The 23499-nt window shown below is 39.9% G+C and overlaps 1 protein-coding gene across 4 annotated transcripts in view; it reads left to right on the top strand.

Annotated features, from left to right (window-relative positions):
- The window catches only part of CHST9 (carbohydrate sulfotransferase 9), a 280158-nt gene that overhangs the window by 116438 nt on the left and 140221 nt on the right, over positions 1-23499 (top strand). For 2 of the 4 annotated variants that reach the window (XM_070452777.1, XM_070452775.1), the window contains exon 3: positions 11709-11747. In XM_070452777.1, the coding sequence (XP_070308878.1) occupies positions 11709-11747 (39 nt within the window). Of the gene's footprint in view, positions 1-5427; positions 5635-11708; positions 11748-23499 lie in introns of those variants that run through there. The other 2 variants (XM_070452778.1, XM_070452776.1) reach the window with 2 other exon arrangements.

Below are 23499 nucleotides of genomic sequence, written 5' to 3'. Positions count from 1 at the left end.
CAGTGTTGTTCAGCCACTAGATCATGTCTCTTTGCGACCCCATGAACTGCAGCATGCCAGGTTTCCCTGTCCTTTACCATCTCCCAGAGTTTGCTCAAACTCATGTTCATTGAGTCTATCTCATCCTCTGTCGTCACTTTCTTCCCTTGCCCTCAGTCTTTCCCAGCATCAGGGTCTTTTCCAGTGAGTCAGCTCTTCACATCAGGTGGCCAAAGTACTGGAGCTTCAGCATCAGTCCTCCAGTCAATACTCAAGGTGATTTCCTTTAGGATTGACTGGTTTGATCTCCTTGCAGTCCAAGGGATTCTCAAGAGTCTTCTCCAACACCACAGTTTGAAAGCATCAGTTCTTTAGTGCTCAGCCTTTTGTATGGTCCAACTCTCACATCCACACATGAGTATTAGAAAAACTATAGTTTTGCCTAGATAGACCTGTGTCAGCAAAGTGATGTCTCCGCTTTTAATATGCTGTCTAGGTTTTTCATAGCTTTTCTTCCAAGGAGCAAGTGACTTTTAATTCCATGCCTGCAGTTACCGTCCACAGTGATTTTGGAGCCCAAGAAGATAAAATATGTCACTGTTTCCACTTTTTCCCCATGTGTTTGCCAGAAAGTGATGGGATCAGACGCCATGATCTTAGTTTTTTGAATGTTTAGTTTCAAGTTCTTTTTCATTCTCCTCTTCACCCTCATCAAGAGGCTCCTCAGTTCCTCTTTGCTTTCTGCCATTAGAGTGGTATCATCTGCTTATCTCTGGCAATGAGGTCCTCTGGTTTCTAGAAAAGCTCTCCCTTTCTATTTAGATCACATGACGGCTGACAGTTCCATAGCTGCTGGTCAGTACCAGATGTGGGCAGGGATTTGGACCTCACACCCTAGGCTCTAATATCATGTCATCTGAGCTTACAACTGGGGAGAGTCTTGCCATGTCAGTGTGTGTCTCATCAAACCAGTTTGTATTTGGAGAGTTACAGCATGAGGAGGAGAGAAAAGGAATTCACCGAAGTAAAAAGCTATTTCTCACTTAGAAATTCTAAGGGAAAGCAAGAGAGACAGAAGTGATGGTAAAAATATCAAGAAACTCTCAAAGGCTGAACTTTTAATATTTGTGTAAACAAAGCCACTGACCTTGAGAATGTTTAGAAATATTGTATGTTACCAGGGAACGCCTGACATGGAACATTCATAAAGAGAATTACCTGGCAACATGTTACATTGCTATTTCCCAGGCAGTGAAGTGAGAACCTTGTAAATGTGATTGCATTATGCACTCAAAACATTTTGATTATTATTAAATTATATTTAATTTAAATGTAAATTAAATTTTATTATTATTAAAATTTTGTTTAATTCTCACAATTACCCTGTGAAGTAGGAACTAGTATTAACCCCATTGCCAGATAAATACAATTTAAAGAGGTTAAATGATGCACATTGATTAAGCAGAAGAGCCCTTCACCATTCTATAGACCTGCCCCAAATCACTTATATTGCTCAGAAAAAAGTGCAAATCTCTGGGTTCATAGTCTAATCCTGCTAGTCACTAACTGGAATCTTGAGGCTGTTTCAAAAAATATTCTGAGACTCTTTCTCCACTGGAAAATGGAAGTCATTTTCATCTACTCCATGAATTGGTGACTGAAAAATTGGTATGCATGAGGGAAACTTGATGAGATTCCATGACAGACTTTATTACACACTAATGGAAGAAGCCAAAAGAAAAAGTATGTTTTGGAGATTAGTATATGTCTGATTGTAAAATTACAGGATGTATGTCACATGTGTTTGTGTGTGTGTGTTGGTCACTCAGTCGTGTCTGACTCTTTGCAATCCCATGGACTGTAGCCCTCCAAGCTCCTTTGTCCCTGGAATTCTCCAGGCAAGAATACTGGAATGAGTTGCCATTTTGTGACATTCTCCGGTGTGTCACATGTACATATATGTAATGCATTATATGTATGTATATGCATGAAGTGAAAGTTACTCAGTTGGGTCTAACTCTTTGTGACCTCATGGGCAGTAGCCTGCCAGTCTACTCTGTCCATGGATTCTCCAGGCCAGAACACTGGAGTGGGTAGCCGTTCCCTTCTCCAGGGGATATTCCCAACCCAGGGATCGAACCCAGATCTTCCACATTGCAGGCAGATTATTTACCATCTGAGTCACCAGGGAAGCCCCCAATATATATGCATACACACACACATATATATGTGTATACCTACTATTTTTATAAGTGAGAAATCTGTATGCAGATCAAGAAGCAACAGTTAGAACTGGACATGGAACAACAGGAAAGGATTTACAAATCGGGAAAGGAGTACATCAAGGAGTAAGCATATTGTCACCCTGCTTATTTAATGTATATGCAAAGTACATCATGAGAAATGCTGGGCTAGAATGAAACACAAGCTGGAAGAAATATCAGTAACCTCAGATATGCAGATGACACCACTCTTATGGCAGAAAGCAAAGAACTGAAGAGCCTTTTGATGAAAGTTGAAGAAGAGAGTGAAAAAGTTGGCTTAAAACTCAACATTCAGAAAACTACGATCATGGCATCTGGTCTCATTACATCATGGCAAATAGATGGGGAAAACAATGGAAACAGTGGGAGACTTTATTTTGGGGGGCTCCAAAATCACTGCAGATGGTGACTGCAGCCATGAAATTAAAAGACACTTGCTCTTTGGAAGAAAAGCTACGACCAACCTAGACAGCATATTAAAAAGCAGAGACATTACTTTGCTAACAAAGGTCTGTCTTGTCAAAGCTATAGTTTTTCCAGTAGTCATGTGTGGATGTGAGAGTTGGACTTTAAAGAAAGCTGAGCACAGAAGAATTGATGCTTTTGAATTGGAGTTGGAGAAGACTCCTGAGAGTCCTTTGGACCGCAAGGAGATCCAACCAGTCCATCCTAAAGGAAATCAGTCCTGAAGAGTCATTGGAAGGACTAATACTGAAGCTGAAACTCTAGTACTTTGGCCACCTGATGCGAAGAGCTGACTCATTTGAAAAGACCCTGATGCTGGGAAAGATTGAAGGTAGGAAGAGAAGGGGACAACAAAGGATGAGATGGCTGGATGGCATCACTGACTCAATGGACATGAGTTTGAGTAAGCTCCAGGAGTTGATGGACAGGGAATCCTGGCGAGCTGTAGTCCATGGGGTAGCAAAGAGTCGGACATGACTAAGCAGCTGAACTGAAGACATCCATGGGCTTCTCTGCTGGCTCAGACAGTAAAGAATCTGCCTGAAGCCTGGGAGACCCAGACTCGATCCTTGGGTCGAGAGATTCATACAGCTATATGTGTGCACAAAATTTTCTTTTCAGTAGAAGTGACATAAGATACTGAGTTTTGATACAAATGCCCTGCTCATTATTGGTGGGACATCATTGGGATTGCCACATATGTACCTGTGGTTTTAAAAGATGAGAAGCAATCACTTCAATCTTGGAAGTACTTCTATACCTCAGTACTGAAATGTAATATATAAATGGATATATATTATATATTTAGTATTTTCCATGATGTCATATAACACCAAGCCTAAAATAGCTTTCAGCTCATTGTGAAGAGTTTATAAGTGTTATTAGAGTGCCAAATTCATAGTAGGTACTAAATAAATTGGAAAAGACCCTGATGCTGGGACAAATTGCAGGCATGAGGAGAAGGGGATGACAGAGGATGAGATGGTTGGATGGCATCACTGACTCAGTGGACATGAGTTTGAGCAGACTCTGGGAGATGGTGAGAGACAAGGAAGCCTGGCATGCTGCAGTCCGTCGGGTCGCAAGGAGTCAGACACAACTTACCGATGGAATAACAACTAAAAAAATACTAATCTACTAAAAAAAAGTTCAAAATCTGAAGGTCTTTCTGACATTCTGCTCCTGAAATACTGTGATCAGGTACTTAGCAGTTAAAAATAAGCAGTTCATTCATTCAAGCCAATAATCTGGTAAATAATAGACAGCTAGTTTTTTAAGTCTATACAAATATTTTTCAAAATAATTTATTCAAGCTAACTTTCAAACCTAGAGACTGATTATGTACAGCTTATGGATCGATATCACACTCCTTACTCCTCTCTACCTTTTCACACCAACTATTTTTTGTCCTCTCATTATTTATTTGCCATTAGTACATCAGTGATTTGGCAAAGTTATTTAAGAAATTTCTACCATGTTTTCTTACCTGAAAATAGGTTAAAAATTCATAATACATAATTATATTCATAAACATAATAAAATATTCATAATACATAATACAAGCCTCATAATACTATGAAAATAAAATAAATTAACATGTATAATGTGCTGATAACAGCAGTGAGCACACAGATACTGTTTAATAAACATTAGCTACTGTTATTAGCATGATTACAATAATAGAACTCTGTTAATACCACTTAGAAAAATAATGGAAATAAAACTCAAATTGTTTCTGCTTTCAGTTGAAATATAAGAGGTAGCTAGGTAGAAATAGGTAGATAATATATCGATAAACAGATATTGTGTGTGTATATATACATATATATACACACATTTATTTCCTCCTTTTTCCAGTATGCGGTGTGTGTGTGTGTGTGTATCTTGTACACACACACCCCGTACTAGAAAAAGGAGGAGGAAACAGAAAAGAACAAGTTTTGGGGAAATCCTCTATGATTACTTTCCAGGGTTAACATAGCCATAGGTACCATGGTTAAGACAAGAAGTCAATCCATCTAACTCCAAAGTCCGCATTTATATATCATGCCGTTTCCTGTGGGAAGAGATTGACTAAGAAAATCTTGCATTTAGGTGAATTTTATATATTCATGTTACAAAGATAAGCAGGAATTTTTGGAATACTAATATCCAAAACAACAGTAATTTTTAAAGATATTGATAAAGGTATTTTTTCTCCCATTACCCAAATGCATATTCTGTAGATTACTTTTCTCTTAAGTCTTTCATTAAAATAGCTAAACATGACAATAGTGGTGACCTGGGGTTTGGGTTATCTCTGAAAATCAACTAGCACTGTAACCTAGTAACCCCATCTCTCATGGAGGCATCCAAAGCAAGTAAATCTTAAAGCCCCTTTTCTAAAGTAAACAAAATTAAAACCCTACCTCCTTCCACTTTTCCTAAGAAGTAAAGAAGTACTGCGGATTCTCATTATCTAGAAATATTGCCAGCATTTTTCCATTAAAAGCTAAGTGAAACAAAGTGGTATTAAAAAAGAATTCGTAAGAGTTCACATTGTATTATCTGGTAGCCATGTTACTCTTCCTGCCCTTGCTGCTTTTTTTTTTTTTAATGAGTGGCACGTGCACAGTAATTTCCCTTGTCATGATTCTATGCCTCCTTCATAGTGCATTTTGCCAAAGAAACATCGGACATAAATGAACATTCTCAGGTATCCTAGCAACAGGATGTGATTAATAATACCTCTCAGAGCAGGGCAGATAAAACGCCTGCGAGTGAACGCACGCTCAGAATTGGCGACTGAGAAATTGGTGTGCAGTAAGGGAAGCTTGATAAGATTCTATGACAGACTTTATTACACACCGATGGAAGCAGGTAGAAGAAAGAGCATATTTTGGAGATAAGACTATGTCTGGTTGTAAAATTACAAGACGTGCCACAGGTACATATATGTAATGCCTTATATGTATGTGTACATGTTGACATACACATATGTATGTGCATGTGTGTACATATACATACATGTATACCCACTATTTGTATATATGCATACACATAAATACCTATGTATGCATGCACAACATTTTCTTTTCATTAGAAGTGACATAAGATTCTGAGTTGTGATACAAATGCCCTGCTCGTTATTGGTGAGTCATCACTGGCTAGGCATTTATGTGCCTGTTATTTGAAAAGACCAGAAACCATTACCTCAATTAAGGAACTACTTCCGTAATGAAGTACTGAAATATGCTACAAGTGGGTGTATACTTAATGTTTCTCCATGAAACCACATCAACCCCAAGTCTGAAACAGCTTTTAAACAATATCGACTCAGTTTATATAAATAAATCATCATGAGATGTGACATTTTAGTGTTCAACTAGATATATTTTCTCAGAAAAAAGTTAGACCCTGCACGTTCCATTTTTATGAGATTACCGTCCGTTTTGGTTCCTCACAGGTGAAGTCCTATATCCAGTTTTAGAGAGAAGTAAGGCGTGCACCATACTTCCGTGTTTTGTTCTTCAAGTAGAATCTCTGGTACAATGAAGCACAACTAGGGCAAAGTACATGTTCATTATTCTGAAAGCCTCTCTTAATTTATCACCCACTTTTCTAAGGTAATAGTTTTCTAGGTTGTCACCTGTAATGTAAATACTTGGTAAAAGCTCTGTTCTTGGTTGTACTTGCCCTCAGTGTTAGCAGCACTAAAATTGATTTTGTGTTCTTTAGCATTTAAGGAGGGTGGGGATATTACACAAGTTTATGTCCAGTCAATCCCAAGCATCTGTATTCCAGGCACTGTGAGGCATGAGGAGACAGACAGAGGCACAGGATACACCTCTTGTCCTAAAGGAAAACAATCAAGTTAAGAAATAAACACGCAACTGATTATAAACCAAACACTGGAGTTAGTGCTATAGCAAAAGAACAAATAAAAGGCTAAAGTGAAAGTGAAAGTCACTCAGTTGTGTCCAACTCTTTGCAACCCCATGCACCATACAGTCCATGGGGTTTTCCAGACCCAATTACTGGAGTGGGTAGCCTTTCCCTTCTGCAGGGGATCTTCCCAACACAGGGATTGAACTGGGGTCTCCTGCACTGTTGGCTGTTTATTTACCAACTGAGCAATGAGGGAAGCCAAAAGCTAAAGGAGCATAGAAAGAAGGGCAATTAATTCCGGAGGAAATGGGAAGTTGGATGGGGGGTGACACAAAGCCAGAGACATCACAGAAGGACCTGCATCTGAGCTAAGCTCTGAAGGATGAATAGAGTTTTGATGGGCAGGAAGGACATTATAGGATATTCCAGGAAGTAGAAACATCAGGCTCAGGGAGGTGGAGGGGGAGGCCCAATTCCTGGCATAATTGGTCAGTGTTCTGTATGCTGTTTCAGGGGTTGTAGCAGAAGGTAGGTCATGACCAAGTCTTCCAGGGTCATCAGTTTCATATGAGGGAATGTGTATTTTAATCTTTAACAGGGATTAGACCACAAGGACGGAAAAACCATCTATAAAACTGATGAAATCAGTTGGGAGCCTATAGAAAATAACCCCAGGACGAATTATCAAGTTTATGAACCAGGTCAGTGGCAGTGAGAAAGGAGAGGTCAGCTCTGAAAGGCCCTGTAGAGAGAACGGAATGGTCTGAGGTTGAGTGAATGGCAGGAGCTGATGAGTCTTAGGTTTGATATCCGGTTGCCTGAGCAGGATAGCACTAAAGATAAGCAGTTGTGGAGGGGAATATGATGATTTAAATTAAGGACTTGTTTTATGAGGTAGAAAATGCAGATACAGATATTTCCAGTGGACCTAACACCTAGGTAGATTTTGGAGCTAAAGACGTAAGTCTTGGCATCATCTCTCTCCAGCGATAGTGAACACTGAACACCACCAGTGATGGTGACACTGAGAGATAAAATCAGCCATACAGAGCAGGAGGGTTATCTACAGTTAAGTGGTGTAATATCTGTGTCTCTTGATAAGTATAAGATTGTCTTATTTATCCAGTGTTTATTTGTCTAATTTGAAGTTTAGTGTATATGTAACTGAGAACAGAAATCTGTTTCCTATACCAGAACTAATACCATAATAAAACTAATACATAACATTTATATAGCACTCCACAGTTTACAGAGCCCTTTCATATGACATAAGGGCAGAGAACTGTTGGAGATCTCAGTGAGAAATCGTCATCAACAATGCCTTCCAGCCTCCCTTCTGAAACCTTGAACGCCAGTATTTTGTATGTTTCCTCCATTTCCTGCTGGCTCTGCATATGAAATTACTTAATCCTCACAACATTCCAGATAAGCAGGCTCTGATCTCCACTTTACAGATGAGAAAGGCAGGGAGACTGATTGATCTGCAAAAATTAACATCCTTGAATGCATATTCCCTGTGGCTCAGTCAGTAAAGAGTCTGCCTGCAATGCAGGAGACCCAGGTTCAATTCCTGGGTCAGGAAGATCCCCTGGAGAAGGAAATGGCAACCCACTCCAATATTCTTGCATGGAGAATTCCATGGACAGAGGAGCCTGGTGGGCTACAGCCCATGGGGTTGCAAAGAGTCAGACACAACGGAGTGACTAATACACACACACATGCATATTCTATTAAGTGATAGATTAACCCAAACTTTCATAATAAAATTATCCTATAAGTATTAGTTGTGTATTACTGTATGACAATTTACCCAAAACTTAGCAGTGGAGAACAGCAGCAGACATTTATCATGTCACAGTTTCTGTGGGGAACTCTGGAGTGGCTGATTGGGTGGTTCTGGGTCAGGGTCTCCCATAAAGTTATAGTCAAGGCGTCCTTCTGAGCTGCAGCCATGTGAAGGTTTGACTGGGGCTGCAGAAGGGGCTGCTCATTAGCCTGGCAAGTTGATGAAGACTGCTGGCAGGAGGCCTCAGTCTCTCAATGGCTGCTAACTGGAAGCCTCAGTTGCTCATTGGCCATTCCGGAGGCCTTAATTCTTCATTGGCTATTAACTAGAGGCCTCAATCGCACGCTGACTGTTCTGGAGTCCTCAGTTCCTCATTGGCTGTTGGCAGGAGGTCTCAGTTCGACATTGAATATTGACAGGAGGCCTCAGTTTTTTGCCACATGGATCTCTCCTTAGGAAGAGTGTCCTCTTAACATATTATCTGGTTTCTCTCCAAGGAAGTAATCTGAGAGAGAACAAAACAGAAGCCATAATGTTTTTTTAGGCCCAGCTTTGGAAATCATATTATTTCTACAAAATCCTACTAGTTATACAAGTCAATCCGATTCAGTGTGGGAGCAGACAACACAAGGATACAAATGCCTGGAGGAGGGAAGAAGATCACTGGGATCATCTTCGAGACTGTCTACCATAATGCATTATTTACCTTCAGTACATTTATTGTGAGCTTTCAGGGTTTATGACTCATACAAGTTAAAGACTCTCCAAAGAGAATCATTTTTAATGTCTTTTTTTATTATTTTTTAAATAATTCAGGACTTGAATAACATTTTTTTAAAAATTCATGAAAATGTTTGAGGCCCCTAGTACACAAAAGTTTATAATCTAAAATACATAGTGGCTTGCCCAATAAAAATCTTGAATGAGGAGATACCCCATCACACTTGGTAATGAATGAAACCTTTAAATGTGCTATTCCTGCCATACATGTGTTTGAATCACTGAAACAAATTGCATCAAACAAATCCTCTGGAAATCACTCAGATGAATAGAACATGAAATTAATCAGGATGCCAGTTAAATAAATTCTCCCCTTGGGGCAGCTACACAGGAGAAGGCTTGTGTATTTTCCACCTTATAGTTTAAAGGCCTTGTGGGAAGTTCACATGCAGCTTCCATAACCTCTCAGTAACCAGCTCTATCTGTGAAAAGTTAATAACTGACAAGAAAGTGATGGCTAGAGGGGTAGACTTCACAGAATCAAGGCTCAGCAGGGGCATTTACATACACCATTGCGCTGGTGCAGAGCTTCTGATCTAAGCTCATAAACATGCTAAGGTATCCCAGAAACCTGACTTAACTCCTGCTCAAATTATCACCCCATCTCACTCATGTTTGGCAAGTATCATGGACAAGTCATTTCCTCCTCAGCCTCATCTTCCTCATCACCCACTACTCTGCAGACCTTCAAGGCCTCTCGTGTTCCCCACCCCTTCTCCGCTAAAACTTCTCTCTCACAGTCTTAACAACAACCTCGTGAACTCAGCCACGTCGGATGCTGTTGGCAGCCCCACTCCATACTTCCTAGAACTTTATTTGTGGTACCTGACTCTGTTCAGTTGGTCTCGAGCTCTGCTTCCTCTGTCTTCTCCTCATCCTCCGTCACGAAGCACAAATCGCGTTTTTTGCTTTCTTGGTCCCTGTCTTCAGTCTGGCTCTCTGTTCTGTCTTCCTGTATATTTCTATTTCCCCTTTCAGCTCCAGCCACCTGCTTAAGATGGACATTTTCTGCATCTGTAATTTCAATTCCAATTGCCCTCCCAAACTCCAAGTCCCCGTAGCACTTCAAACTCATTAAGCCTAAAACTGAACTCATCATTCCCATATCCTGATCATGTTTACTGTATCCCTGAATTGCATCACCACACCCAGAGACACCTAGATAGCCATTCATTTTGACCTTTCCTTTTCCCTTGCACTTCACAGTTTGTAAACCCCTGGGGCCTTTGCGCTTCAGTTTGTAAACCCCTGGGCCCTATGAGCTCTGCCTTCCTGACGTCTCCTCTTTGCACCCATCACTTCCCTCCTCTTTGTTCCCACTTACATACTCAGCCCATTACCTCTGGCCCAACTTCTCAGATAGCCCTCCTCCTATACAAAAATCTTTTCATTTGAGTTCTTAAGGCAAGCCCTAAAGGTGAGCCTTCTTGCTCAAGTAGCCTGTTCTACAAAACCCATAGGGTTTCCCAGGTGCCACTAGTGGTAAAGGACCTGCCTGCTAATGGGATTTCAGACAGTTAAGAGTCCACCTGCAATACGGGAAACCCTGTTTTGATCCCTAGGTCAGGAAGATCCCCTGGAGAAGGAAATGGCAACCCACACTAGTATTCTCGCCTGGAAAATCCCATGGATGGAGGAGCCTGGTGGGCTACAGTCCATAGGGTCGCAAAAAGTCAGACATGACTAAGCGACTTCACTTTCACTTTGCCAGTGTAGGAGATGTAAGAAACACATGTTCAGTGCCTGGGTTAGGAAGGTCCCCTGGAGGAAGGCATGGCAACCCACTCCAGTATTCTTGCCTGAAGAATCCCATGGACAGAGGAACCCGGATGGCTACAGTCCATGGGGTCGCAGAGTCAAACACGACTGAAGTGATGTAGCATGCATGCATGCACAGAACCCATACTATTTCTTTGGTCAAGAATCAATCCTTTCCTCATTTAAAATTCCCCAAATGACATATGTCTTCAAGGTTCACATCAAATACTGTTTTCTCCATAACTTCATGGGCACCCCTTTATTTCTTAAAGCTAATCATTTTACCCTCTAATATTTTAAACATTTATACCATGGACAGAGGAGCCTGGTGGGCTACAGTCCACAGCATCACAAAGTGTCAGACATAACTGAGCACACATGCACACACCCACAAACCCTTCGAGGGCGCATCTTGTTTCATGTTATATTGTTTGTCCTTTATCTTCCCAAGTAGGTCATAAGAGGGCATGGTCTTATCTTAGTTACATGTTTACCCCCACATGGAACATGGGGATTTGGTCTATGGGTAGGGTTTGCACCCTTAATTTTACTGTTGAGCAAATGGCTCTAACAAGATTTTTTAAACCCAGCAGCATATTTAATGCATATTCATTAATTTTTGACTTTTGTAAATTGATTTGAAAATATTGTTCAGCCCTCTTCTCTGTGCCCAGTCATCTCGGGAAAGCCGTTGAACATGGCTGACCTAGTGACTGTGTCTGGAAATTGTGATAAACTGGGCTTCTGTCTTAGTTACATCATTTTCTCATGGCTGCATATTGCAACTGATCTGCCATTTCTTATTGCAGGGAGAGTAGAGAAGAGAAGAGAACAAAGAGCAACTCCAGGTAAGATGTTGACTAATTGGCCTTAGCTTTATGTCATGTTTTTACTTCCACCCTGAGAAAAAAACCGATTTATTATAGTATTCAAAAACTCACCTTAAAAATGTAATAGTTTATAAATCTAGACTTGATTAACTTTGAATTAATGAAAATAAATGGACACATTTTGCTTTTTCACTTTTATATAAGTCATGTCCTTTTCATCCTACCGTTCTATTCAAACGAAAATGAGATGGCATGTTATTCAATTTTTCCAGATTACCTATTTTTAAAAGTAAGGGTTGCAACCACCAACTTCAAAATGGGAAGGCTGTAATTGTTGACAACTGTTTCATTTCCCTAAATATCTGTGAACCTCAATTATTTTTCTTGAAGTCATTTATGTAGTTGATGTTTTTCATGATGGTGTCAATTACTTAGGCAAGAAGAGTCTTTACATTTTGCAGGAATTTTAAGATTTCTTCACTTCTAAATCCTAATATATATGCAGAAGTGAATGGTGCTTTGGCACAATGCCGTTGCACATAGTAGGGGCCAGTATTTGCTGTCTGATACAGAAATACATTTTGACATTTCCATATTTTCATCACTTGGCTTTTGGTTTAAAGTCATGGAAGGTAAGATAAAGCTTCATTTGCCAAGTAAATATTTGCATAAGGACAATCTTCCAGTTCCCAGTCCCGTAAAATTGTCAATATTCACAGAGAATTCTAATTTGGCATATATACCCATGCCCACCACCCATCCTAAGACTTTTTAACCATTATTTTATTTTTTTAATTGAGTGTTTTTTTATTTATTGTTTTTTGGCCACATCTTGCCACATGCGGGATCTCAGTTCCCTGACCGGGAATCTAACCCATGCAGGCTACAGTGAAAGCATGGAGTCCTAAACTCTGGACCACCAGGGAATTCCCACCTCCCTTGCTAAGTATTTACCAACATGTTACTCCCAAATACTGTCTTCTTTCAGCTTCCTTTTTTTTTTTTTTCTTTTGATCTGGTAATTGTGTGTTAATGTTATGCATATTTGCAAACAGTGGAGTCTACAGAAAACCCAAATTTGTGTTAATCCCAAACCAAAAATGTTAAAGTAGTCTAAGCCCTTGTCTCTTTTCTCCTTCCCAATGTTAGTGTTCATCTCAGACACGATTTCCCTCTTAAATGTTATTGTTTGCATTCTCCCTGTGGCTCTTTTAAAACCTTATCATGAATGCCAAAAAAAGTGAAGTCAAGAAAGTGTCTGGTGTCCTCACAGATGTGATCACCTCCATTATTGCTCCTTGGGGGAAAATTGTTTATACTATTTCTGAACCGCTGTTGCTATGATCCTGTAGGTATGTATGGGCTTAAAGAAACTTTATTGTTGAGATGAAAGCTAAATTGGGCAACGTGTTAAACCAGATGCCTCTTTAAGTCCCCTCTATGCCTGTGGAGTCTAATATGCTGTGTGACCAAGGGGACACAGAACTAGCAACAGAGACAAGAAAACAACTCAGATTTCTTCATTCCTTCTTCTTCCCAGAGTCCCACCCTCCTAAGCTTTCTTTTCAAATCAAAGTACAATCACTTCAATGAAGTGTTAGCTTTCTTGGTTAGTAAAATATTTTTCAACAATTGGAAAATCTTTTCAAGGCAAACACTGATCAGAAGGAGGTTCTGAGGAAACCCCCTTCATTAATGGAGCTAACTTGTCTCAACTGATCCGCAGCTTGTCAGTTATGTTCTGTTTCTATGAGAAGATGGAAGAAACTTTCTATGAGAAAGTGAAGTCAAGGATAACTGACCCACAGAGCTCAAATAATTGGGGAAAATTTTTTGGCTCCTCATCATTTCAAAGAACTCAAATCCTGCCCTCAGGAAATCTGCATTTGTAAAGACAGACTGAGTTTTCAAAACTGAGACATAACCATTGCCAGTGGGGCCATAAGTATAACCATGTTCAGTTTGTGGTTCTAGTCTGAATGTCTCATCTTTATAAAGCATGTGCCTGAGATACCAATAACATCATGGGCACCCCTGCTTCTTACTTCCTGCCTGGATTTCTTTGTATCCATTATCATTCATTCTGCTTAGATTCTATGTCCTGCCTGCTGAATTAGACAATACACCCTGTTGGTTGGGGCTTTCTTGGTGGCTCAGATGGTAAAGAATCTGCCTGCATTGTGGGAGACTTGTGTTCAATCCCTGGGTTGGGAAGATCCCCTGGAGGAGGGCTTGGCAACCCACTCTAGTATTCTTGTCTGGAGAATTCCATGGACGGAGGAGCCTGGCGGGCTATACAGTCCATGGGGGTCACAGAGAGTTGGACACGACTGAGCATCTAAGCACAACACAGCACGCTTTTGCTTATAGTGGGTCCATCTCCAGCTGTGGGAGAGAGAATTTAGAAGAATAAATAAGGTAGAGAAAAATAGGGAGTTCCAGGACCCTCAGTTTTTGAGTGACTGGTAATGGTAGTGGTTTAGTCGCTAAGTTGTCTGACTCCTCAACCCCTTGGACTGTAACTCACCAGGCTCCTCTGTCAATGGGGTTTCCAAGGCAAGAATACTAGAAAGAAAGAAAGTGAAAGTGAAGTCGCTCAGTCGTGTCCAACTCTTTGGGACCCCATTGACTGTAGCCTACCAGGCTCCATCCATAGGATTCTCCAGGCAAGAATACTGGAGTGGGTTGCCATTTCCTTCTCCAGGGCATCTTCCCGACCCAGGGATCGAACCTGGGTCTCCCCCATTGCAGGTAGATGCTTTAACCTCTGAGCCACCAGGGAAGAATACTAGAGTGGGTTGCTATCTCCTCCTCCAGGGCATCTTCCTGACCCAGGGGTCCAGTCTGTGTCACATGCAGTGCAGGTGGTCTCCTGCAATGCAGCTGGATTCTTTCCCGCTAAGCCACCAGGGAAGCCCTGCTGAGTGAGTAGCATTGGTTCATTCTTTGTTTAAAGAATCTTGCACTAAGATGGAAGTTACAGAGGTATGTTTTTACTCAGAAAAAAGAAATAACTTCCTAACAAGGGAACTTCTCCAGGACTGGGAAGAAAGAACTTATGTGAGTAACACTTTACAGAAGTTGGGCCATCACCTGCAAGGGATATTTTTTTATAAATTTTTTTTAAAATTTTATTATTGGCGTATAATTGCTTTATGATGCTGTATTAATTTCTGCTGTATGCAAGAGATGTTGATAAGAAATTCCTGAAGAGTTGGTTGGATCATTCCTAAGGTTCTCAAATTTTGTGTCTGATTCTACTTACCATCAGTTCTTTATTAAAATAGCTCCACAATCTGCATATGGATCAACACTAAAAAAATTCCTAAATGGCTCATATTTCATTATATAACTGTATGAATCATGTTCCAAAGCTTGTTAGTTTAGACTGAGTTGTTTAGTAAAGACAGTGAAATAAAATTATTCTATAGTCCATTTAGCTTCTTTTGGGAGAAAGTTGTTTGTATCCTGATTGCAGCCCTGGCTATAGTTTCAAGTATGATGCCCTTTTTGATAAGCCAGGAATGAGTCACAAGAGAGTGTGGATAACCTGATACCATTTTTCAAAAGCTATGGTAAGCTTAGCCATTTTCAAAAGATAATTCAAAGCATATGCATCTTGACATTGAATTTGGAAACCCATGTCAAATTCATAAAATGTGGCCAGCAACATCAAAGCTAAATTTGGCTGTTTGGGTTGGTAAAGAATATTAAAAATATATGGACGTGAAATGGCAAATAGAAAAATGTTAGGAGGCAAGTTCCCAAGATCAACAATTATCTATTTGTCCTGACCAAAAAAATAGAAAAAAATAACCAGCTATATTCCATAGATTTCTACATAGAAACTCTATGGAATGTGAAGTTACTTTTCTCTTAGGAGAAAAAAATCTCTTTTGAGGTTAGGAATTCTTGTTTTTTAAAAAGCAGCAACAAAAATACAAAGAAGAATTCTTGCAGAGGAAAGTGCTTCATAAATTATTATTTAGAAAAAGAGATATTAGAAGGCTTACTAAGCTAGACTATCAAGAGACACCATCTGTTAAATAGATATTATTCCAGTTTTTCCAAAAAGGAGAACACTTTCAAATTCAGCTAAGTATTAAGTAAAGAACAGTCCTAATGGACCAGAGAATGGAGTTATCAGTAGGGATGATAATGAGTGTTTCAAATGACTTTGCATTCTTTTCATTTAAGATGATATTGTTGCTAAGTCACTGAGTTGTGTCTGATTCTTTGTGACCCCATGGACTATAGTCACCAGCCTTCTCTGTCTATGAAATTTCCCAGGCAAGAATACTGGAGAGGGTGCCATTTCCTTCTCCAGGGTGTCTTCTCAACCCAGGGATCAAACCCATGTCTCCTACATTGGCGGGTGGATTCTGTACCATACAGCCTTGACATAATCCTTTTCCTATTTGGAACCAGTCTGTTGTTCCATGTCCAGTTCTAACTATTGCTTCTTGACCTGCATACAGATTTCTCAGGAGGCAGGTCAGGTGGTCTGGTATTCCCATCTCTTGAAGAATTCCCCACAGTTTGTTGTGATCCACACAGATAAAGGCTTTGGTGTAGTCAATAAAGCAAAAGTAGATATTTTTCTGGAACTCTCTTGCTTTTTTGATGATCCAATGGATGTTGGCAATTTGATCTCTGGTTCCTCTGCCTTTTCTAAATCCAACTTGAACATCTGGAAGTTCACGGTTCACATACTGTTGAAACCTGGCTTGGAGAATTTTGAGCATTACTTTGCTGGCGTGTAAGATGAGTGCAATCGTGCAGTAGTTTAAACATTCTTTGGCATTGCCCTTCTTTGGGACTGGAATGAAAACTGACCTTTTCCAGTCCTGTGGCCACTGCTGAATTTTCCAAAATTGCTGGCATATTGGGTGCAACAGTTTCACAGCAACATCTTTTAAGATTTGAAATAGCTCAACTGGAATTCCACCACCTCCACTAGCTTTGTTCGTAGTGATGCTTCCTAAAACCCATTTGACTTCACTTTCCAGGATGTCTGACTCTAGGTGAGTGATCACACCATTGTGGTTATCTGGGTCATGAAGATCTTTTTTGTATAGTTCTTCTGTGTATTCTTGCCACCTCTTCTTAATATCTTCTGCTTCTGTTAGGTCCACGCCATTTCTGTCCTTTATTGTGCTCATCTTTGCATGAAATGTTCCCTTGGTATCTCTAATTTTCTTGAAGAGTTCTCTAGTCTTTCCCATTCTATTGTTTTCCTCTATGTCTTTGCATTGATCAATGAGGAAGGCTCTCTTATCTCTCCTTGCTATTCTTTGGAACTCTGCATTCAAATGGGTATATCTTTCCTTTTCTCCTTTGCCTTTAGCTTCTTTTCTTTTCCCAGCTATTTGCAAGTCCTCCTCAGACAACCATTTTGCCTTTTTGCATTTCTTTTTCTTGGGGATGGTCTTGATCACTGCCTCCTGTACAATGTCATGAACCTCCATCCATAGTTTTTCAGGCTCTCGGTCTATAAGATCTAGTCCCTTGGATCTATTTGTCACTTCTACTGTATAATTGTAAGCAATTTGATTTAGGTCATACCTGAATGGTCTAGTGTTTTTCCCTACTTTTTTCTATTTAAGTCTTAATTTTGCAATAAGGAGTTCATGATCTGAGCCACAGTCAGCTCCTGGTCTTGCTTTTGCTGACTGTAGAGAGCTTCTCCATCTTTGGCTGCAAAGAATATAATCAATCTGATTTCGGTTGGAAGAGGGTGTTTGCTGTGACCAGTGCGTTCTCTTGGCAAAACTCTGTTAGCCTTTGACCTGCTTTGTTTTGTACTCCAAGGCCAAGTTCATCTGTTACTGCAGGTAGCTCTTGACTTCCTGCTTTTGCATTCCAGTTCCCATTGATGAAAAGGACATCTTTATCTTTATCTTTATCTTTATCTGTTAGTTCTAGCAGGTCTTGTAGGTCTTCATAGAACCATTCAATTTCAGCTTCTACTGGATGGGGCATTGGATCACTGTGATACTGAATGGTTTGCCTTGGAAATGAACAGAGATCATTGTGTCATTTTTGAGTTTGCACCCAAGTACTGCATTTTGGACTCTTTTGTTGACTATGAGGCCTACTTAATTTCTTCTAAGGAATTCTTACCCACAATAGTAGATATAATGGTCATCTGAATTAAATTCGCCCATTCCAGTCCATTTTAGTTCACTGATTCCTAAAATGTCAATGTTCACTCTTGCCATCTTCTGTTTGACCACTTCTAATTTACCTTGATTCATGAACCTAACATGCTAGGTTCCTATGCAATATTGCTCTTTATAGCATCAAACTTTACTTCCATCACCAGTCACATTTATGACATTAGAGCATCCCAAAAATTTAAGAATATTTTTTTTCCTTTGCATAATTTGTGAAAAGTTACTGGTAAAGAACAGTGTTATTTTTCTCTCAACTCAAAGGTGAAACTTATTATTGGAAATTCAGCAAATGGTAGAACATCTGCTTTGCAAGCTCAGTTCTTGCTACTTACTCTTTAACTGGGCTTTTCACTTCTTTGAAATGTTCTAAAACAGCAATAGCATCTCATTTTTAAAACTTTTAAACATACATTGTACATGCAGTCATTCAAATTTTAAAAATGTTAGATACTGATAAATCCTTCTGTGTGGAAATAGCGTGTTCACTTTCTTACAGGGTACTCAGCTATTGAATGCTAATTTTCAAGTGGATGCATATTTAGCATGATTTTTCTCTGTGCTGTTACTATTTTTGTAGTGCTTTTTGTCATAGTTCTTATACACTATCAAGAAACTCTCAAAAATAAGCATGAGGAGACCTAATTTGTCATTGTCTTAATTATTGGTGACCAACATTAAACATACGGAGTTATCAGCCAGATTATGTTGCGACAAATATGTTTTTAAGTGAACTGTCATTCTTGAAAAGCCTACATTTCTTGGATTTTAATATTTTATAATATTCTACATGTTTTATTCTCACTTTGAGAATCAGTATTCCGGTTAGAATCAAGGTTGAAAATGCATATCATCCTAACTTGTTCAGAGTTTACCAAAGCTCTTGTCATTTAATAATACTATATTGCATATTTGAAGTTTGCTAAGAGAGTAGAGGGCTTCCCTGGTAGCTCAGTGGTAAAGAATGCTCATGGGTAAAGAATGCTGTAGGTTTGATCCCTGGGTCGGGAAGATCCCCTGGAGGAGGAAATGACAACCCACTCTAGTATTCTTGCCTGGGAAATCCCATGAATGAGGAGCCTGGCAGTCTGCGTCCATGGGGTAGCAAAGAGTCAGACATGACTTAGCGACTAAACAGCAAAACAACCACCACCACAACAAAAGAGAGTAGATCTAAAAGTTCTCATCACAAGGAAAAAAGAGAAAAAAAAAAACTATGTGCAGTGACAAATGTTAAGTAGACTTATTGTGGTAATCATTTTGCTATATATACAAATATTGAATCTTTACATTTGTACAGTTAAAACTAATATAGTGCCAATGTCAATTAGATCTCAATTAAAAAAAAAAAAACTCATATCTTGATTCCATCTCATTTGGCACCACAAAGGGGCCAGAGAATAAATCTGGGGAAGTGTTTATAAGTTGATACATTCAATTTGCTAAACATTTTTGCAGTCCAGGCTTTGTGCTTGATATGGGGGATGCAGTGGTGAATAAGATATAGCATTAGTGTTTCAATTCATTCACTTTCAGCTGAGTGAGAAAAACAGTTGCATAGAGATGATTATAATCCAGTATGCTGCTGCTGCTGCTGCTAAGTCGCTTCAGTCGTGTCCGACTCTGTGCGACCCCATAGACAGCAGCCCACCAGGCTCCTTCTGTCCCTGGGATTCTCCAGGCGAGAATACTGGAGTGGGTTGCCATTTCCTTCTCCAATGCATGCATGCATGCTAAGTCACTTCAGTCGTGTCCAACTCTGTGCGACCCAATGGACTGCAGCCCTCTAGGCTCCTCTGTCCAAAGGATTTCCCAGGCAGAATACTGGAGTTGGTTGCCATTTCCTTCTCCAAATCCAGTATGAAGCTTGCCTTTTAGAGAATCACATACTAGGTGTTATAAGGATTTCAAAGAAGGGTTCATGGAACAGGGGAGATTTGAGCTGGTATTTAAAGAAATAATTGGAATTCACTAGGTGGAAAAGGGGGAAGGGCTGGCTTTCCAGGGAGACAAAGACAAGAAGAAGGATGGCCTCTTGAGGGAAGATTGTGGTTAAATAAGACTGGATGCAGTACAGTAATAGACAAAGGCAAGCAATGTGGTCAGAAAAGTAAGCATGAGATAGAACAAGGATCATTTTGCCCTTCCATGGAGTTTGGACTTTATGCAGCAGGTATGGGGAGCTGGTGAAGGGCAAGGCATTACATAGTCTATTTGCATTTTATAAAAATCCTCCAGAGGAAGTCTGGATTAGAAGGAGAATTGACTGGAGACAGCAAAATCAGGAAGTGTATCACTTTAATTATGAGAATGGAAGGATGAAGGTCTGTGGGGTCTTGACTAAGACAGTGTCATTAGCGAGGGATCTAAGGAAATGAATGCAGATACATTTACAAGATAGAACTGGCCTGTTTGGTTGGATATGGGAGATAGAGGAAGATGACTTCTAGGTTTCCAACCTGAGAATTAAGATGAATAATGCATCCTGTGTGGGGAACACAGGAGGAGGGACAGGTCTGGTGGGGAAAATGATAAATTGAGTTATATCTTTGTTGATTGTAGTGTGATCTATGAGATATGAAGGCAGAAATGTCAAGAATGCTAAATAAGCAGCAGGCATTCCATGACTGGAACTCCAGAGAGAGGTCTGAGACATAGGCTTCCCTTTCAAGCCATCAGTACCTGGATGAGAGTTGAAGCCCTGGTTATGAACAAGCTGCCCAAAGGGAAACGAGGGTGTAAGAAGAGAAGAGGTAGGAGCGAGTCCTTGGTAAATCCCTAACGTGAGCAAAGAACACAGTGAAAGAAGCCAGAGGCTAGAGCCTAAGAAAGATCTGTCAGTGTTGTCTTGTGAGAATCAACAGGATCCTCTATCCCTGAATCCAAGAGAAGGAGAAAGACAAAAGAAATTGGTCAAGCATGTGAAATGCCACAGAGCAGTTAAATAAAATAAGCACTTGGAAAATGTTCATTGGATTTGGGAGAAAAAAATCTCCTGGTTACCACAAAGAAATTACTTTTCGGGAGTTCTGTTAGTGAAATCCAGGTAGCAATGGGTTGAGTGAGGGAGTAGAGAACAAACGAGAACAAATACTTGTTCTTTTGAAGAATTTGCCTTCAAAAAGGAGCAGGGGGAGAGAATCATGAAGTTATACGGCAGGTAATCTATGTTTACTGAGACCTTCTAGTTCAGGCTCTGCACTCACTGCCTTTTACTTTACCCTCAAAATGGCCCTGTAAACTCTGTTTATGGTCAGCATTTTAAAAATGAGAAAACCAAGATGTAGAGAAGTTACATAACTTGCCTTTAACCCCATGTGTTAACTGGTGGAGCCAGAAATGGCCTCCAAACAGTGGATTGCTAGAAGCAGCTTGAGTTATATGGGGATGTACCTGGAGAGAACTGGTTTGTACATATCTTTTTCGCACTCTATGCTCAGGGAGATCATGTCGATAGCTTCAGTTGGCCACGGTAGAAACATTTACACCATGGAAACTGGCAAACCAGGGTTGGTTGATTTGTTTGCTTATTCCTGGAGAATCAGCTGTTAAACTCTGATAAGCACAGTCCTGGGTCTCCATCTTACTGACAGCAAAGTCCCAGCATTTCCTACTGCCCAGCATACATGACTTGCCCAAGGTCACTTGGTTCACTAACAAGTAAGAGTTGAGACTTTAACCCAGAACGGTGATCCACATCCAGCCTGATACAGGCCCAGGGCTTTGATGAAAAAATAAACAAAGTATTCATTTCTCACATTTGCTGCCCAAAGAGCCCAAGATGGTATCAAGGATGTATCGTATTTATCCGTCTTCTAATTCTAAACTATCAGTCTTCTGCTTCATCCTCCCAGGTAATCCATCTCTCGATCACCTTTTTAAACAACTTTCCTGAAGCACTGGCTTCCTGAACTATGTTAATGAAAGCTATTTTAAAAAATAACCAACCTTCCCTGGGTTTATGGTTTCAGAACAATATTTATCATCAAGTGAAATAAAGTATCTTAGATGTATTTTTCCATCCAGAAAATGGAAGACGGACACAAGGGCTATTCATTAAAAGGAAACCTGAAGAGTTTATTTTAAAACAGGCTTCACTTTCCAGCTAGTTGAATTTATGATAGAAAATGAATAACAAAACAGCGGTGCTGCTTTATTTTGAAAAATCCCTAAATTTCTTTTTTATAACACTACATTTAAAACAGAATGTGTATGCAAATTAGACAAATCTGAAATGGTAAATAGCTAATGTGGGAGAAATTGCATCACCCTTCATGGTCAAAGTGCAGGTATAAAAACCTCTCCCTGAAATTCCCTCTGTGGATTTATTTTGGATTGCTATTATGGTGCACAGAGCAAGGTTTATTTGCATACAATTGAGACCGGAAACGTGGTTTCTTTAGGTGACGGGGGAGAAGTATCCTCTTTAGCTGCATCAAAATAAAGCAGAGTGGTTCACTGTAGAACGGAGGAAGAAGAACTTTCATCTGGGCTGATTCTTGAACAACCTATGTGTTCCTTTCATCCAGAAGAGGAAATGAAGAAAAGTTTTGTAATTTTGTTAGCCAAAAATTACTTCCGTCTTTCATCTTAAACATTCTGTAGGAAAGCCCACAGGGAATTGCCAATTAAAATGGAAAGAGACTCAAGTAAAAATAGACTTTCAGGAGTTATATGATAGAGCTCATTAAGGCAGTATAAGCCAAGCCATTCTCAATAAAATTAGGCTCATGCTAGTTTGAATTTATTGTGGAAGTTGTGTCAAAGGGCATCCGAGGTGTGTCTATTAATCAGTATACTAGTAATTACACTTTCATCTGACCCAATTTGCTCCATTCCAGAGCATTCTAGGTCAGTGCATATTTTGATTAGTTAAAACTGGCACTCGTACTGGCAGAGGATTAAACATGCCCACAGCAATAGAGTATAGGTGATCCTGGGGTTTTCTTGTTAAAGGAGTCTTAAGTCATACCTGATTTTCCCACAGAGAAAACAATGAACTTGTATTTCTAACCAAAAGAACAGATGCCCAGCTTTTTTTTTTTTTTCATAGAAATGATCACAAACATTTTAATCAGCTGTGAGTGATATACTTGTATGCTCTGTCACTGAAAACCATCTACAGGGAACATAGTCATTTGAGCTGAGTAATACAGTAATCAATCGTATAAATTGTCCTACTATCTCACTGAAAATTCCCCGATAAGAGGATCTGAAGGGCAGGAGAGAAGCCAGGAGACTCTAAGGAAACAAGAAACGCCTGCAGACGGCTCACCCCAGAAGTGAGGTTATGACTTGAGTGGCTATTGCCGGGACTCTGAGAGGCAAAGCCTGGTTTGAAGTAAAGAGAACCAGGAAGGGAGGTAGATGTTGGGGAGAACCAGAGCCTGGGGGACTCTTTTAGAAACAGCTAAGTAATCTGATCAACTCATTTATACTGAGGAGCTAATGAAGGGCCGTGAATTACTACATGACTGATTCCAGAAAAAAGAATTAAATCTTGTTTCATGTGATCATCAGTGTCTTGCCTTTCGTTTGAACCATTTATAGATGATGATCCTGACCACAGCCCATGGTGTTTGTTCCAACATCTTTAT

Source organism: Odocoileus virginianus, chromosome 22 (genome assembly GCF_023699985.2).
Source record: "Odocoileus virginianus isolate 20LAN1187 ecotype Illinois chromosome 22, Ovbor_1.2, whole genome shotgun sequence".
Classification (NCBI taxonomy): domain Eukaryota; kingdom Metazoa; phylum Chordata; class Mammalia; order Artiodactyla; family Cervidae; genus Odocoileus; species Odocoileus virginianus.
The sequence above is the reverse complement of the archived record's forward strand: the minus strand, read 5'-3'. Positions and strand labels throughout refer to the sequence as shown.